The 20,082-nt window shown below is 33.4% G+C and overlaps 1 protein-coding gene across 1 annotated transcript in view; it reads right to left on the bottom strand.

Annotated features, from left to right (window-relative positions):
* Positions 1-2,391: 2,391 nt before the first annotated feature.
* Positions 2,392-20,082, bottom strand: part of BRINP3 (BMP/retinoic acid inducible neural specific 3) — a 553,553-nt gene continuing 535,862 nt past the window's right edge. The window contains exon 8 of the mRNA XM_077157266.1: positions 2,392-3,846. Coding sequence (XP_077013381.1) covers positions 2,730-3,846 — 1,117 coding nt within the window. The 3' untranslated portion in view covers positions 2,392-2,729. The remainder of the gene's footprint in view (positions 3,847-20,082) is intronic.

Here is a 20,082-nt window from a genome sequence, read left to right on the forward strand (position 1 = left end):
AGGTTATTTTTATAAACATCTCAAATTTCTACAAAACACAGTGAGCAAAAATTGCTTGCATGTAAGGCAACTCAGGAAAGATGGAATGTTTAAAGACTACATTTTTTCACATGAAATAAAAAATGAAGTTCATCCTTTAGTAATCTCATGTATCAGATTATTTTAGTCCATTGCTCATTGGACACTTCTTAATATCTGGTCATATGTGAGAAATAGAAACATGAAAGTAGTATGTTGGTCACTATCCCTTACATTTATATAGCACTTTTGAGTACTCATATTATCTTAGATACAGTATGCAGACAAAGGTATTTTTATCATTTCTCCACTTTCAGGGGAAATAATTCTCAAAGATGTAAAAGATTCACTCATAGCATGATAGGATGAGAGTTAGAGCAAGACCATTTTATTCTAGCCAATCAGACTTTTGTACTAATACGTGCCAAGCACAGAAAGTCCAAGAATAAAATTTGGTTATGTACTCCCTTTCCTGTGGCTGTTGACTCTTCTCTTTCCTAAGTAGACAGGTCAGGGTAAGCTATGCAATAAAACAAGAGACATTGCTGACAGTTTTCTTTAGTACTAAGGAATTGCTGTTCAGAGTTCGCTGGACATGCTGCTTGTTGCTCTGGTGGTTTCCAGAACTCAGAGACCCTGGACAGCTGGACTTCCAGACTCTTCTGCAAAAGGCCCAGAGGCAATTCTGATTTTTACAACAGGTGTCTTTCAAACATGTTGCTTATGTTGATAAGCCTGGTCACTCTACATATGATTGATTTTAAATGATAAAAGGTCGGTTTTCTTTCATTTTTCTCAGGTGTACTGTGAAGGTGTGAGTTTTGTAATGTTAGGTTACTTGACCTCAATCTTAAGTGATTCCTGTTTTGCCACATACCTTTCCACATACTGAGATCAAATACAGCAATAGGATGACTCATTTAAATTTCAGTGGTGCAGTCAAAAAAGACAGGCTCATTCCAGAAATCTCCATTGAAATTTTGGTCTTTCAACTTCCTGGTGTGTGACCCTGAAGGATTTCACAAGCCACTTCAAGCCTCTTTTTTTTTTTTTTAACTCCCGCTAAAGAAAATGGGACTAATAACCCTAAATTTAGAGTTGCTGTAATTAAACAAGGAGAATATCTGATATAATACTAGAAAGATGGGGTCTTTTTAAAAATTGTATGTATACATATGTTTACTAATGAAAAATCTAAAAGAACAGAAAGCAAAGTAAAAACAAAACAAAAAATCAGTTGAACAAAGCAGGAAATCCAGCTAGTCAGTTACTAGGTAGAACAACAATTGTTTTTGGTAAGTGTTCAATAAATATTTCTTGTTTGAAATATCTGCTTGCCCTAATGATGCTGTGAAATTAAAAAACAAGTAGACCAATAATCCAGAATGACTACGTAATCTTTTGCTATCTGTCTTATTCTTTTCAGTTATATCATAGATATTTTCTGTGACCTATGAAATGCCTTCATGACCTCAAAAGAGAAGCTGGTTTGAACAATGCATTTGCTTAAATTACAAGAAAAAAAAATGTATACAACATATATTCAGTAGCGGTGTGATGACTATCATATGCTTCACAGATGCATCCATATATGTAAAGAGTTATGCAACTTAAGGTCACAGGAAGAAAAAGACTAATGATATGTAATATTACACCCCCAGTAATATGGAAATTTAATTTAACTTTCAAACCAAAAATGTGAACTGAAATAATTTGTTTATTAAAAAGTCTTGCTCCTCAAAATATCCTTTAGCAATTGTAGTTTCTCTGGGGAGACAAGCTGTCTATATTTGAATTTAGTTATTTGAGCATTTATTTTATGCAAGCATATTACATTTTTTTAATTCTGGCGATGTTATTTTATTGAAATCAGTAAAGGGTTAGAAAAAACAGTTCATCAGTACTTAAAATGCAAATGATTATGCATAATATTGGTTATTAGAACACAAAGAAAATGACAAAGCAAATTGCTAAGGAAATTAAGGATTTACTTTCTCCATGATGTACTTATAATTGCACTGATTTTTCTGAATCAATATATGCTGCAATGTTCTGATATTGACTTGCGAAATAGTTTATCTGACTGTTTAATAGTGATGGTATCTTGAGGAATGGTTTATAAATACAGAGAATAAACCTACCATTGCCATTATGCTGGAACCATAAAAACACAACTGAATGCTACCCATTCTGCCTGGTTGGGTTTTCCATAAAGATCACCGAAAGGGACTTTCAAATGGTTCTATTAAAATGAACAAACAACAACAAAAAACTGGTGACTTTTCCCCAGGTCCTTACAAACTATGTCAAAATATAACTCATTTTACAGAAAAAAAAAGAATCCCACAGCACTTCTTTTTAATAACTGTTCAGCTACAAAATTTTATTGGTTTCCTTTTATGTTCCCTCTAGAGGATGTAATGCACAAAAGCATTGCCACGGAACATATAAAATTACAAATGAAATTTGTTGTAAAAAGTAGTATGTCTTCTAGACTGGTGTCAGTATTTATTCCATCCATAAATCAAAACTGCAATATCATATATTCATTGTCAGCAAGTTCATATGTGTAAATTGCCATCCAATGTAATTGATTGATATAAGACAGATATTGAAAAGACAATTTAAATGTACTCTTCCAAACATAAACTGTTCCACAAAAGCACTGTAAAAACTCCTTCAAGATTTTGGGTTGTGCTTGACATTTATGGTTAACTACATAATTTGGTCGTGTCATAATCCATTGTGTTTGGCAATTTGGCATTAAACGCCTGCAGAGCGGATTGGATCCTCACCACCTCACTAGTAGACAGTTTGAGTCTATGACGAAGCAAGCAAGAGAAAAGATCTAGACGACGCTGACCAGGTGGGGAGAGTTTATTTACACGGTCTCTTATCTCTAGTAGTTGCAAAAGTGCTGAGTCCTGGGATCCCTGAGTGTAGGGGTAGTCCAGCTGCAAAATCAGGTCCCGAATTGCTTCAGGGTCAAAGTGCATGCTGTAGCCAAACACTTGAATATTATTGATTTTCATATAGCCCAGGTTCCGGGAAGGGTCAATAAACTCCAGAGGTTCGTAGTAAATGCTCTCATTGCCATTGGGACCATTTGACTTGATGCGGCTCCGCAAGTAGATGTGAACTGTCTCAAAAAACGTCTTCCATTTGTTTCCCAGCGTCAGCGTCCAGTTATAACACTGCAGGGGGAGGTCCAGCTTAGTCCGCTCCCAGTCTGGAAAGCTGTTTTCATTCACGGGCATAAACCAACTCTCAGAGTGGCTGCCTCCAAACGGATTGACATAAACGGCTAATACTGGCTCCAAAGTGCTGTTTTTAGTTAAGCAAATCTGTAAAGAGAGACCCAAGATCATATGGACCAGACTAGACTTGTACTTGTTACTCTTTAAGGTGAGCAGCATTCGCTTACGCCAGGAGGGGTCAAACCAGCTATTGAGACGCATGTCATTGCTGATAAAAATGGCATGGACTTCTATTCGTCTGTCGGTTTTCTGCAATAGGTATTTCATCTCGAGGTCTTGCAGGTCGGTCTCAAAGCCGATATAGTGATCCGTGGACTCAGCGACTTCGGGTTTACAGAGCCCTTGGCTCAACATGTAGCCAACGTTGCAGGTGCCACAGCGGGTGCGGTTGTCCGACGCGCAGGTCAAGCAAGCCGCGGCGTCGCCCACCGTGCAGGGCAGGAACGCCGTGCAGGCCACCTGGTCGTTCGGACACGTGCATGAGTGGGTCTCTTCTGCAAAGCTGCCCAGAAGGCCGTTCTCGCTGCAGTAGAGGAAAGACTGGATGCGCGTGAGCCAGTAAGCTGAAGTTCTAGAAATACAAAACAAAACAAATCTGTATAAATACAAAGACTTTTGTGATTATGAGTGTGTGTGTGTGTGTGTCTTGTAATGTAGTAAGCCCGAGTGATGAAATCTTGGCTATCATTTCTTCAGGTTGATTCCAGTCAGTTTAACAGTTTGAAGGGAACTGGAATGCAGCATTTCTGAACATCTGTTGCCTGAAAAGAGATTTGCATGCCACTTCATTAGCCTACGTGGAGCTGATTGGGGATGTAATTGGACCAGTGGTTGCTTTAAAATCATTGCCAACAAAAGAAATAAGTAGTTTTATCATAAAATATCTAGTGCAGAATTATAGCATATAAGCGATGACTTTTCAATTATTTTTCACTCCATGGAGAGCCAGGGTAGCAAGAAGTCTGAAGACAAAGTACAGAAAACTTGAAAGAAAAATGAACAACAAATTATCAATGTATTTAAATTCTATGGTTTTATTAATATGAAAGAACAAATACCCAGTGAGAGGGGGAAAATAAAAATTGTTAAAACATGTTTGATTTTGTTCTTGTAGATTTCTCAAGGAAATAGTTGAAAATGATTCTAAACCAACTACAATTCCTTTAGTAAAGGTTAAGTGTTTTAGTTAAAAGTGTTTGATTTGTGTCATTAACATTTTTCTTACTGATTCTTAGAAATCAAGCTAATCACGATGGCGGTTTAAGATCTTATTTTTCCTATTTTCCCACATTACTCAAACTCTATTGGTGTTTTAAAATCTCAATTAATAAAATGAAGGAAAACTGCATGGCCTCGGGATTAGCTAATTTTGGCTTTGAATGTTTTCACATATTAGTTATATGTTTATGGATAATCTTGTTTGGCCTCTACAACCTTCGATTTTTTCAGTTGAAAAATGGGGATAGAAATATTATCTGTGTTGAGTTTTGTGAGAAATAAATTAGATAAACTTTTTATGTATTTAGAATATTTCATAGCATACATTAAAAATTATAGTTTTTAATATTCTAATGCCTTTCTGGTGTTCATTATTTAGTATATATGAGATATTCTGCAAAATGAACATATTGCAAAAAGATGAATACATTGCACTTAATCCTTTAGATTTAATACATTAATGGCATTTAAAAATCTTACTGTATATGTGGGATGTTGATAAAACAGGTATTAATCTGTTTACGTAGTTTTAAAAATTCATTAAGATATTCAGAAAAATACTTGAGCTGTTTATATTACACACTTATTTTGAGCTCTCCCCATCCTCTTCACTGCAACATACCACTGTTTTATGTATGTGGCTTTTAAGTAATCTTTTCTGTCTTTCCAAATAAATTTAAATAGTCAACTTATTCTCTCTCATATCCTCTATTTTAATTCCTATCACTTTTTTCAAACTTAAAATTTTTTATTATTATGTACTTACTTGTTTTTACTGTTTCTCCCATTACATATCATGCCCAGCTTGACACACTGCATGTGTTTTGTTCATAGCTATACATCCATTCCAGGAGATCATAGGCCTTTAATATTTATTAAATATTGAAAACAATGCATGTATGAATCAAAGGAGCTTCTTCTGAATAAGTGTATTTTTAAGTGAAATTTAAAACCCTAAACTGATTAATACATTTGGAAAGACCTATCTCCATGGTGTAGATAGAACAGTTATACAACATACATATAGATATTTGCAGAACTAAATACATACAACTGCCTTTCTTCTCCAGCTTCCCTGAATAGAACTATGCTTTTTGTATAACCAAAGAAAGGGGAACAAACAACAAATCAAAGGAAAATACTTTCTTCTTTATTCCTTTTACTGAGATACACTGACTATATTGTAGAACTATTAGATTCATTTCCAACCCTCTCTAGGGACTTTTAAGATACGGTCTCTGAAATACTCTCCCAGGAGTATGTTCAGGGTCTGTGAAATGACAAGATGCACATCTCTTTAGCACTTCATAAGCCATATATCTACATGACTACCTCTGCTCCTCTCACTGTGGGTGCCTATTCTCCCACCACAGAATATCACTGCAAAATACTTTTTTATCATGTATGAAATAGTTTGGTTTATTATTTTTATATTCAGTCACAGGATTTAGAAATTATTATTATTGATTTGTTATCTGCAGTAACTGACATATTTATCCCATTCATTTTTCTCTTCCACAGTTAATTCCTCTTTGTTTCCTCCTTCTTCTCCCTTCCTTGCTTCTTTCTTATTGTCTTTCTTTTCCTATTCCTATCTATATATGTGTATCTAATATAGAGAATATAAAATATATACCTCTTCTAGATTGGAAATTATATTTTCTTCCCTGAAACCTAAGCATAAATTCTGAGCCAACTCATGTCTCACTGTAAGACTTAATCATATTTCCAAATCATAAGGATGAAACAAAAAATGAAATAAATAGGCTTAAGGCCAAAGACAGAGCTCACAAAACTAGGGCACTATGCAAAGAATCACTTGGACACTTTAAAAAAAAAGCGATGGATTTTCCAGCTTTCAGTCCTTTCCAGGCCTTTCACATCTCTGCAGATGTGCGGCTGAAGTAATACATTTTGGCTTCTTGGGTTTCAGCTTGTCCTATATGAAAATTGATAACTCAGCACATTGTCAAACTCTGTTACCCTGGGACAGAAGAGTAGCATGTAGAGTTTCTTTTTTATTATTTCTTGTCCTAGCTCCCTTACTACCTACCTTTTGACTGTTTTAATGTTTTTTATAAGTAGAGAATATGGTTAAAGGGATAAGAAAGTCAACAGTCATTTATTTTCTTTTAAAGGCTTGGTGAGAGCAGCCTTCAAAAATAGAGACTTAAGGATTGTGTAATGGATTTTTCACTCACCCAGATGATCACAATAGCTTTCTTTCCAACAAAAGACATTTCAGCAGTTCTTATTTTATTTTAATACCTTTAATGTTGTTTATTTTAAGTCTCTTCAAAACTCAAAATTATGTTGTATTAAGTATTTTTATTCTATATATCTTCATATATCTGACATTTAAAGCAAAATAATATGAATAATACTTTATTCATATATTGGAGATTTACCCAGAGAAACAATTTAGGCCCTAGTTGGATTAAAAATAAAAGATGCAGTGATGAAAAGATGAATTGCAAACTGCATGGGGCAGGTCTTTTGCTGCTGAATATAAGGTTTGTGGCATTGTTCCTGACGTGTCTAGCAGATCCTCAATAAATATTTATTGAAAAAAAGATTAAATAAAGGAATGAAACAAGAAAGGGATGAAAAAAGGAAAGAAAGGAAGGGAAGATAGACTACTAAAAGAGCAACAAATATGTGATAAATACAACAATATGGAATAATTCAAAGAGTGTGGAACTCTATATACAAGCAGGAGAGTTTCCATTTTGAAAATAATTTCTAAAAGTTCTTTTATGGAATAGCACTACAAAAAGGAAGCTACGTTCTAGAGTTAATTTTAGAAGTCATTTATTTGAAAATAAAAAAGTCATTAGTTAAAAGCTGGCAGCATTATTACCTTTGAGAAATCATGCAGCATACTAATTTGATAAAGTGTTTATGTCAATCATCTAGTCTCTGTTAAGCCTGAAATATTCTCCATGTTTTGAAGATCTGCTCTTTCCCACCTGAAACACGTTACATTAAAGTCAAAAAAGAACTTGGGGGGAATTAGTAAACTTCATTTGTAGGCCAGGATTTACTCTATAAAGTGACAAATTTCTTAGTCTCTTTCATTTTCAGCTGAAGGTTGAATTCAAACATTAGTTCAAATTTTTATTCTGCATGACCCTGGGAAACGTATACAGCTTCCTGACCCTCAGTGTCTTCATCTGTGACATCAGTTGCTGCTCTTTTGTTTTTTGAAATGAAAAATTATCTAAATCCTCCTGTCACAAAGTCTCAGACACAATAACTGCTCATAATTAAACAACATGGATGAAGTGCATACCTCTGAACTTTTGCTGCTCTTAAAAATATCTATTAGGATTTGGTCTTCTCCTTCTCTTTAAGTGATGTCAGGTGTGATGGGTGAAATGGATTTCCATGCCCCATACCGGACATACTATTGAGATCTCTAAGAGTAGAGCCCAGGAACCTCATTTTAAAGCATGCAGTCCCAGAAGATTGTTATGTACACTAAGGCTTCAAGGTCTTTACACATGTAAATTAACAACCAAAAGTGCCTATCAAGGGCTCCTTGGTAGCTAACCATCAAGAAGAAAGTAGGAAGAATTTGTTTATGTGGAAAAGGGAGGGGCTGTAGATCACTCTGAATTGGCATTCATGGAAGGGGCTCTGTTGGTGACACGGTACACTAAAATTTTTAAGTGCTACACATACAAGTTTTTGGCATACACATACCCAGGAAGAATACAGTATCCACTGAAGCCCATCTTATTATATGCATTTTGCTATGTTCACTACTTAGTGAATATCTCCCATATCATGGGTTGGCCACTTTATAGTCATGATGTTCAATTCCTTTCCAACAGCTTGTAATTGGTAATCTATTTACAATGTGGAAAACAATGAAGGTCAGAAGTTTTAATGGCTTTCACATTTGCATGTCTATTAAGCATCAGAATGAAGACTCATGATCAGATAAGAAAATATAAATGTATTCATTTTTAAATGGGTGTTGAAAAGTTTTGTTCTATACGACAGCAAGAAGTGCTGATAAATGACTCCAGGAAAAAAAATATATATATGTATATTTATGTATCTGTATATTTATGACCAAAGTAGAAAAACATTAAAGATAAAATACATTTTAGTAACTATATATACATATATATATATGTATATATAGATATTTTAAGGCTCTTGAGAGACTGTACACTATGTTGACTTAGACTGTTTACTTGGAAGTCAAATTCTTAAGTTTGAATTTTATTTCTATTACTTACTAGGTAAAAGTTACTTAGATTTTTCCATTGCCTCATGTATGACATGGGAATAGAATATTTCACGGGGCTGTTGCAGAAACTCAAACACATTTGCAAGCAAAGCACTTAAAAGAATGTCTGGGCACAGAATAGCCAGTCAATAAATGTAAATTCTTATTCCTATTATCATCACTGTTAATACTATTATTACTTTTTAAAGAAAGGACATTGGGCAATTCTTTATTACAACTGCTTTTTCTTTCTTCAGAAAATGGAGAATTTAATATTCTCTTTAATAATTCATGCATTGCATGCATAATATTTGAGTTATCTCTGCATTCAACTTTATCAAAGTAGGCACAGTTATTGGTAACACGATTAAGACTACTTAGAAATGTATAGATGACCTCTTTGTGATAGTTTTCAAATGCTCAAAAATCTGTGATAACAATAGTGCTCAAATTTAAGGCATATATTCCAGATGTATAATAATTTGCACTTAGGCATTATATTAATGAAAAACAATTGCCTCCTCCAACAGTTAAATTCTCACTGAGCACTTATAATCTTATTTCAAAGTTTCCTTACTCCAACCTTCTAATCCTTTAGTGCTCTCCAAATCTGTGCAATGTCAATCAACATTCTGAAGACCAAACAATATAATTTCAGTATCTTTTTGAAGTTAAATACTATTCATTTGGGTAGACCACTTCATTTCACCCTTCATAGACGGTCTTCTCAGACCTCAGTATTTAAAAGGAATATAAATTTGGTGTGAAGCACCAGCAGACATTTAAACAATCATAAACTCAGTCACAGAGTGATAATAACAAGTGAAATTTTGTCACTCTCTCTCTTCCAACTTTGTTGCTCTGGCCATCTCAGGCTTGGCAGTGTTGCCTGGGCTTCATGTTGCCACTCCTGGCACAGCCATTTCACTCTTGGAAATATTTTTATGCCTTGAAAAAAAGGAAATGTTGCTTTCAAAGGTTGTTCTGATGTGAGTCTCCCAAGGAAATAGATACATTATAGATATAGCTATGAATGTATATACACATATATGTATTTTAATTTATAAATCTGAATTGAAGTGTGTACTCATTTTAATTTGCAGGAGGACAATGAAAAAATGAATGAGGCGGTCGAAGATTTATGTTCTAAGGATATTAGCTAATGACAACATTCACTGAGGTTTCATCTTATACAGTACTTTTCCAAGCATTATGTCATTTAATTCTCACAACTCTTACAACTGTTTGATGTAGGGACGAATATTACCACAAATTATCTTAAGGAAATGAGTTGTCAAGAGCTTAAGTAACTTCAACTTTCCCAAGATAAAATAGCAAGTAAGAAAGCTGAAAGTATAGTCCATGTACTTACTACTCCAGAATCACAGCTTCTTACCATTATGAACATATGTAGTCTAAATAATTTATTAATTCATTTAGTTGGGTTATGTATGCAGAGAGAGCTGCATACTTCCTGGAGAACAACTGACACTTTTTTTTATTAGATTTTTGCAGCATTTGGTACTATGAAGTAAAATCAATAGACATATCCTAATTATGACATAAAATAGGAAAAGACACAGATTCAGATTCAAATTGAGAAACATGAGATACACAAACAAAACCACGATTATCTTACTGTAAGTAAAGAGAAGACTATTAAATAATAAAAATATTTTCCCAGAGTCCACATTTAATTTTCCTCCAAAGATTACTAAAAAATTAAAAGGTTGGACCCATTAAATCACATTAGATATTAAGATGAAAAGGCTTCAGAAGTATTTATTATGTACAAATTAAGGCTGTTGAATGGTCAATGTAGTTGAGGAACATGGACACAAATGCAATTATTTTTCAAATATGGGTAATTAAGCCTCTTCTATGCACTTTCATAACATCCTGGTTTTCACCCACTGAGTCATTATTTTCAAATCATCTGTTCTGTTTCAATAAATGTGCTGCAAAGGAAAGACGAATCTGTTTACTTCATTTTATCATCTGACACATAAGTCAGTTTATGACGCTTCTACATAAATTCCTGCATTATAACCTTCCAAACCCTCATAAGATATGTGCAAAATGTGTCCAAATTTGAAGATCTAAACAATATAATTCAGGACTTTTAAAAATAACATATTGCTTTCAGAGAGGTCTTTTTATTTCACCCTTCATATATTCATTCATCACTGATTCTAATATTTCAAACTAAATATAAAATTTGATAAGTTAAAAGAAATTAATGAATAAATCAGAGAGGAAGCAGAAAAAAGCAAATTAAAGTCCTAATTGGAAATGTCCTTGATTTAAGAATTTTTTTCTAAAATTTCATGTGATTTTCTTGATATTCAGGGCATGCTATTCATTAAACAAACTGAACTGATTTTCATAATAGCTGTTTGTTCTTTAAACTATTTTTCATAGCTAATTCCCTAACAATTTAGAGAAAATCAATACAATGTTCTTGTTGAACATTGAAAACTTGCAAACAAATGGAACTATCTCTTAAATAATTTAATCCAATTTCATGGTGCTTCTAAAAGTATTTAAACCTTTATTTGTGATTAAAAATCAAAATATAAATTTGCCAAAATCAGATCACATGACCATCAAAATACTTCTTTTGTCTGTCTTTGTGTGATATGTGTCCCCCCACAGTGATAGGAAATTATTTTCTTTCCTTTATATACAAACATCACCACTCTCCTCAATGATTGATAACTCATCTGTTTAGCCTGAAATATTGGTTTCTGCATACCTTGTGACTACTTTTTCCCTTGTTTTATTTATCTTAAGGGCTGTCAAGCTAATCTAGTTCATATTGATCCGTTCCTAATTCCATGATACCCCAGTATCTTTCACATAAACCTAAACTACTCTTTCTAATTTCTGAAGCTCTTTACAATCTGAGTATGCCTAGCTTCCAGTACTCAATAAAATATTTCCTCTCCTCTAGGAAGCCTGTATTCATTATCTTCTCTAATTCTGTCATGCTCAATCTCAACGTCATTGAATTCTTTTTGTTTCAGAATTGAATATTCTTTCTTGTCTATTTTTTCAAGGCTCAAAACTGAATCATTCCTACTCTAAGTGGTCTTCCTTTACAGTTTCACTTACAATGACAATTCTTTGTATGAAATATTTATTATCTATATTTCTTTATTTATAATTTAACCAGGTATACCTGCATATTGCTGTGTAATGGATTCTTATTTTAACTAAAATATACCACTGTTAAGTAAAATAAAGTGACCACCCATGACAGTTATTGCTGAAAGGACTCCTTTCATAAAGGTATATCCCAAAAGACAAAAACAGTTGACTGGCAGGAGCTGTCCAAGAAAATGAAATGCACCCTTCAGTACTGCAGATACTGATGATAAACCAGTTTTGGTCTAGTAGAGACAGCTTATCAACTATGAACATACAGTACAAATCAATGTATATCTGCTCCCAAATTTGTAAGTACCCCTCCTCACTATATAAAATGCAAACTTAATGTCAAGCAATCAGAACCTTTTCTCACTGGCCTCTGCAATTGCCTTATATTAGCTTCCCCTTTGCCACACTCTCTAGGTGATCTCCTTACCACTTTCAGTATGGCATTCTCTGATTTGCAAATTGTGCGCTACCCCAATAAACAAAATTCTAAAAATGCCTCAGTTTATCCTTGACAGAATCTGGTACCAGAAGCAGGATCCGAAGGACATTCCTAGCATTCCCCAAGAGCAATGACTATTCCAGCTAAGGAACCTGGAGAGCCATTTTTTGTGCTCACTGTTTTCTTGCTGCATGTGGAGATCACAGGTAATTTCCTCTTGGATCTGAGTTCCACAGCCTTGTGTCAAGTTATCCAAGTTTATTTGTATACATTAAAACTAGACTGGGTCAATATGAGGCCTCAGGTATGACAGCCACTCTTTGGAAATGAATGAAAATCAACACTATGTATAGAGAAAATAGGCACTCCATCATAAAGCTAGTTTGCAGGTATATGGCCATGATGGAGAAATTTTCATCTTGATGAGAGGTGCCTCAGGAAAAGAAAGAATCCTGAATATCCCAAAAGCAGTGAGACATATATTTTTAAGGAATTAGTGTTCTAAAATAGCTTCATTAAAAGACTCCTTAAAAATTCCAATGAAAAGACTTAAGAAACAAGAAGTCAGGTGTATTAGTTAGGGTTCTCAAGAGAAACAATCAATAGGAAACACTCGCAAATATAAAACTTATAAAAGTGTCTCACGTAACCGTGGAAACACAGAGCCCAAAATCCACAGGGCAGGCTGTGAAGCTGACAATTCCGATGGAGGGTTTGGATGAACTCCACAGGAGAGGCTCACCAGCAGAAGCAGGAAGAGAGCCTGTCTCTTCTGGATCCTCCTTAAAAGGCTTCCAGTGATTAGATTAAGCATCACTCATTGCAGTAGACACTCCCCTTGGCTGAGTGGATGGATGCAGCTGATGTGATCATGATTTAATTCTATGAAACGTCCTCATTGCAACAGACAGGCCAGCACTTGCCCAACCAGACAAACAAGTACCACCACTTGGCCAAGTTGACACATGAACCTGACCATGACACCAAGAGAACCCATTTGGACTGTAGACAAATTGATTTGACTCTGATGGTGCCTTCAGCACCAACTGTTCATCTTCCTCTGCCTAGTTATTCTGAATTTACTCACCTTCTTTTTTATTCACCCTTTGTCTTAGAAGATGAGGAAGAAAAAGCAATTCAACAAGTGCCCTTTAAGGTTAGGTCCTCCAAAGAGTCTGGCATTCTGACTACCAACACCTTTAATCTGTGGTCAAAGATGGAAATCAGAGGCATAATTATTCATAAAAGAATTTAGAATTCTTTTGGGTGCATATGAGCATATATTAGCGTGTATACATTTTAGTCTGTAACTCATATGCTAATTCCTGGAAAGCAAAAGCTGACTGAATGGGTCTTGAAAGAGACCTACAGGATTCTTCTTTCTACAGTAAATCTTAAGGTCAAAAAGGCTCTAGAAAGAGAGCAAACTTTTATAAGATTATGCATCAGGATAAAGAGAATCTGAAAAGTCTCCTCCATAAACATCAATGGAAAACATTTCCCTCCTGTTAAGCAGTTAACCCCTATTTGTTCCATCTGCCCAAACCAAAAACTCTGATGAAAATATTAAAATGGGGTAAGGAGAGAATTTTGCATTTCAATGTTTTCTGTGTTTTTATGCATGACTCATGGTTGAAAAACTTCAAATTGAAGTTAAAAACTCTCTAGGTGTGTATGTTTGACACATAATATTTTCCCATCTCTGGGTTTTAATTACCAAATTAACTGATATAAGTCCTTTAAAAATCTATTAAAATTGATTTAAAGATAAATAAATACATATATAAATTAAATACTGCTAAAATCCCAGAACTTAAAGAAACTGAATGTCTAATACTTCCAATGCATAAAGAAAATTTGTAAAACTAAAGCTAAGTATTTTTAAATTCAAATTCACACGGCAAACAACATATAATATTGTTAAATAAAAACAGCTGTATCTTCTGTGTTACCAATGTTAAGTATGATGGAAGCATATAATTTTATTCTACTTATGTTCTGCCTAAATTTATACAGGTTTACTGATAAGTAAGCTAGCATTTAGTAGATGTTTAAAATAATGAATAATGCAAATTTGTGTTTAAACAAATTCAATTATTTTTCTGAAAAACATCAGAAAATTTCATTTCAAGACCAATTGCATTTTATAGGATGTCAACCAGAAGACAGTTTCCAAGACCTTTTTGGTAAATTCAATATTAAGGTGTATTGTACATGTTTTTGCTAAGAAATGAAAGAGGGAATTTGTCCTTAAGTAAAATGACTGTTTTGCTGCAAAATCAAAAACAGGAATGTGTAGGACAAAACCTGAATGGATATTGAAAGTTCTAGAATGTTTACGGAAAAGGAATTTTATTTGTTGTACTCAATGTTGGCTAAGATTTGATAAGCATATATTTTTAAGATGCTTCTTATCAGACAGTATCTTCATGCAAAACTAGAATTTGGTTTTATCTCTTAAAATGAAAAAAATGTTTTCTTGCATTACTTATTGCTCTTAATCAAAAGATATAAAATATTTTTCTTAGCCATATGAACATCTGCCTAAAAGACAAAGGTTCTATAACTTATCAGAATAATTCCCTTTGCTTTATATTTAACTTATCATCCTTTATTATTGTAGAGAACAAGTCTTCTCAGTTTTGAAAAAAAAATTGTTCTTCTTTTTTTACAATCATGTTAATTCCTCTTTTAATATTGAGATTTTTTTATTGTCCCTTTGGTTAATTAGGGAGTCAAATATTGTTTCATAGTGACCCATGATCCTACTGAAGAAAAGTTCAAAACTGACAACTTTTCACACTTCACCCTCTCCAAATCAAACCCTGAATGAGTATTTTGAATCTCAAACTATCCTTGGGATTTTCCATACAGTCCCTGAAAAATCACAAAGGATTTGTTTTTTACCCTGTAAAAAGAGAAGTGCTAGAAATAAGTTTATTTGATATGGTATGGATTGCATGGAAAGTGTTGTTGAATTAAAAAGAATTGTCTAACCTCTGTTGGTTAAATTTGTATAAGTAAAATGTTAATATTTTAATATTTCAGAAATTATATAATGTTCTTAGAGATATATTGATGGTCTTACTATATATGGGATACCCTAGAACTGATCTGCCTGATTTTATGCAACTGTAGAGTGTTATTGATCACAATTTCAGTTATTTTTAAATAACGTTTCATGCAGCAGAAGCAACAAAATTCAATTCTCAATTGCATTACTTTTGTAATGAATTCATATCAGAACTTTCACTTTTGTAAAACAGTAATAAATTAACCATGGCCATTTTAAATCTTTTACAGATCATTTTTATTCCAATGCTTCCCTGAAAACAGTTGTAATCAGATGCAGGTCAGAGCACTTCATCTTTAACAAGAACAGTCTTAGAGGACTATGCTAGGTAACTCTGGGGCACAGGATTCTAATGACATTTCTTAAATAACTTCAAGGCTATATCACCAGTCAGAGTCAATATTCCACAATTCTAATGGAGAACGTAACAGGTTGCTGAGATCGAGCAGAACAAGGATTAACTACCTAGAATGGAATGAACTGATAAATCATTATTACAAGTTCTCTTTGTATTGTTGCTGATGTTTTAATATTCTGTTTTTTGGGTACAAGGGATATCTTACTTTTTTCCCTGAAGCTATCTATAATTCATAAAATATTTTTCCTTTTCCCCATGCCCAATCCCTCTAGAATTTGGAAACTCTTATTGAATATTATTATTTTTTATGGCAAAATAATTATTTGCATAGGTTCAATGAGAATCTGTCCTCCATGCTAAAAGGACATAATTGGAGACACTGGTTATATAATCAGGACTTTGCTATAATGGATTGTTTGAGAAGGATGCTCATTTAATTGGACATGATCAGAGACTGTTACGGAAGTAAGATTGGCCTTAGGGTATCAATGCTTACAAAATGCTCTTGGAAAAACTAGTCCAGTATGTGGCTCCAGGGACTTCAGCTTTACAGATGAATAAGGAAGGCCACCTTCTGGCAGGCTTAGGAACCATATACTTTGGGGACCTCAAGAAGGAGGTTCTGCAGATGAAATGTGGTATTGGATTCCTTGTTTGGTTTCCTAGCCTCAAGTGGCTTTTAAAAGTACAAGCTGAGGTCTTACAAAAACTTCCAGCAAAGCACTGAAAAAGGCCTGCATGATAAATTGCTATTTTTGTTGGACCTATGGATATAATCAGATTAAATCTAATGGAACCAGCCTTATTTTCTGATCAAGTATAAACTTTTTTTGGAATTATCGTTGATCAAACAGAGGAAGACTATAGAGAGAAATTTGGGGTTCAATAGAAAACTATAGCACACTCCTATAGGTTACCAGATTCTTCTTTTTACTAACTAAAAATTAAAAGAAAACATAACAGATATGACTCGGAGAGAGGGCCATACCCATGTCCATTCAACTAAGTAACCCCATTTAAAGAGTCTTAGATGTAATTGAACAGCTACCCAGTTAACCTCACTGCAATCAACAAAGTGAAGCAAAGGAACTGCATGCCTGAATGAGTCTACTTGACTAATTGACAAGAAAAGAAATCAGCGGTGGTGATCAGTATGTTTTGGTGAAGTTCCTAATGAGATTATTGAAAAATTGACCAAAAGCAGGGACTGGTTATAAAATAAAATGGTAAGCATGCATTGGACAATGCCGAGAGAGATCTTTTTCAGAGAAAGGATTTCCCTGAACACAAACCAATTAACCTGCAGATGATTTCCTAGAAAGTGGGACAATGGAATTGTAAATAAGCAACATATGGTGATAAACCAGTTTCGGCACAGTAGAGAGAATTTGTCAGAATGGATAAGCATACCATACTAAGCAGTGTATATCTGCCCCCACTTTGTAGGATATCCTATGTAAAATGGAAACTTCATCAGAACATTTCCTCACTTGCTCCCACATTTGCCCTATATAAGTTTACCCTTTCCATTCCTTTGGCAGAGCTCCTCCCTATTTCACGAATCATTTGTTGCCCAAATAAACTTAATTTTTAAAAAAGAATACCTCAGTTTATCTTTGACACCACCACTTATGGTTATATCTATAATTTTCTAAATGCTAGTTTTCTAAATTAAACTATAAGCTCCTTAACAGAAAGAAGAAAATCTATGTTGTTTCACTGGAATCCCCAGAAACCAAAAAGTATCTTACTACGGAGTCTATGCAAACAAAATTTCTAAATAAAAACTTTCTGCAAGGATAAATAAGCAGAAACACTTATCTACTCAGGTCATAGTTAACATGCAGTTCACCAAAGTCAATCTTCATACTAGCCAAAGAGAAACAGAGGCTACTTACAACTGAGTGAGTAAAAGACTGACAGCTCAAACTGGAATTTTATACCCCAGTGATTATCTTCGAAATCACGGGTGAAATACAGGCAGTTAAGATTTGAAATTACAATAACAAACATATATCTAATCAAATATATGCAATAAAATTACAATAAATATATTATTTAAAATACTCGAAAGCATAATTAAATCAATATAGTAGTATGAAGTATTCATGTAGAGATAGTATCACTATGAAAAAATATTAATTCTCTACAAATGTATTTCTATACTTAATGTAATTCCAATCAAAAGTCCTACAAATTTCTCCTTTCCCTTTCTTATTGAAAATCTGTATAATAGCAGAGTAACTGGTATTGAGCTGATGTAACCAATAATAACAATTACAAACTCTGAGCAAAATAGAAAGAAAAAATAGTTAAAAGCATTAGAAAATGACCAAAGGAGTTATAAGCTAGAAAGTTTTGAACCTTGAAAGACTAAACACTCTCATTAAAAGTTAGAGATTATCAGACTGGATTAAAATACAAGACCCAATTACATACTGTATACAAGAGCAGTGCTTTCAGCTGAAAGTAAAATATAGGGGAATGTATACTATGCAAATGCTAATGATGAGAAAGCTTGTGTGACTATTTCAATATCAGATAAAGCAGACTTAAAGGCAAGAAGTGGAAGGAGATAAAGGGACACATTGCCTAATGTTAAACAAATGCATCCATTAGGAAGGCATAAGAACCCTAATTGTGTAATACAACCAAACAGAGTTTCAGTAATACAGTGAGGGGGAGGGAGGGACTAAAACAACCAAACTAAATGGAAAAATAAGAATACACAAAATTATATTTTAAGGTCTAAATAGCCTCTCCAAGATGATAGATCAAGTAGACAAAAATGAGCAAAGATATAGAAGTTTTGAATGACACTATCATTCACCATCATTCATAGAAGGTTGCTGCCACAAACTGCCAAATACTTTCAAGTGCACTAAGTTAAAAGAACAAATAAAGTTTTGCTAAGATAGACCAAATTTGGGGCTATAAAACAGAGACTCAATAAATTCCAAAAGAATGAACTCTTACAGAATATATTATCTGAACAAATGGAATTAAACTATATATCAATAACTAAAAGGTATCTGCAAAAGCTCCAAATATGTAGAAATTAAACATCACTTCTTAATAACCCTTGAGACAATGAAGAACGAAGCTATAAAATATTTAAAAGTGAATGCTAACGAACATATAACATCTTAATTTGTCCCATGCAGTTTATTTCAGGGCTGAAAGGGAAATTAATAATTTTAAAAGCTTTATTTTGAAAAGAAGAAATATTTAAAACAATGATAAAAGTTTCCTAAATTATTAAGTTAAGAAGCTAGAAGAGCAGAGTGCATTTTAAAAATAATCAGAATGGTGGAAATAAAAAAGATAAGAGCAGACATTAAAAAAAGAAACTATACAATAGAGTAAATTTATAAAATGATAATAATTTATGTGAATGATTACTGTACTCCTAATGAGTTGAAAATAAAAATGGAGAAAATACAAATTACCAATAATAGAAACAAAAGAGAAGATATTAAGACAGAGCCTACAGATATTAAAAAGATAATATGGGAATATTATGCACAACTATATATCAATAAATTTGAACTTAGATGAAATGATAAATTGCTTGAAAGGCAGAAATTCATTAAATTTATCCAAAATGAATAAATCTTGATATTTTGAAGACAACAAATACATATGTATGCATGTATGTATGTATATTTATATATGCATGAATAAATAATTTTACTCGAGACCAAAATGGCTTCCATGGTGAATTCTATCAAACATTTAAGAAAGGAGTAATACCATTCTTAAAAAAAAAAAGTTTTCAAAAACTAAAAGAAGAAGGAACACTTTGTAAGTTATTTCATGAGACTAACAATACCCTGATACCAAAACTTTCAAAGATATTACAAGAAAAAAAAATTACTGACCAATTTCTCTCACTAACATAGATGAAATATCTTTAACGAAGTAACAACAAATTGAATCCAGCAATATATACAAAAGGACATTACATCATGATCAACAATGGCTTATCCTGAGAATGCAAGGTGGGTTAACATTAGAAAACCATTCAAAGTAATTCACCATAATTACAGACTAATAAAGAAAGGCCAAATACTTGTGGCAATAGTCACCGAGAAAGCATTTAATGAAATTTAACAGGCTATTCATGATAAAACATTCACATCAACTAGATAGAAGGTAACCTCCACAAAGGTATCTACAAAAGCTTATAGTTAAGCATATGTCTGCAAAAAGACTTGAAAACAAATGTTCTAGCATATCTAAGCACTGTAGCCAAAAATGGTAAATAGTAAAAATGTCCATCTAGAGGTTAATGGATTAAAAATATTGTTGTATATTCCA

The sequence above is a fragment of the Tamandua tetradactyla genome, chromosome 4, assembly GCF_023851605.1.
Source record: "Tamandua tetradactyla isolate mTamTet1 chromosome 4, mTamTet1.pri, whole genome shotgun sequence".
Classification (NCBI taxonomy): Eukaryota; Metazoa; Chordata; class Mammalia; order Pilosa; family Myrmecophagidae; genus Tamandua; species Tamandua tetradactyla.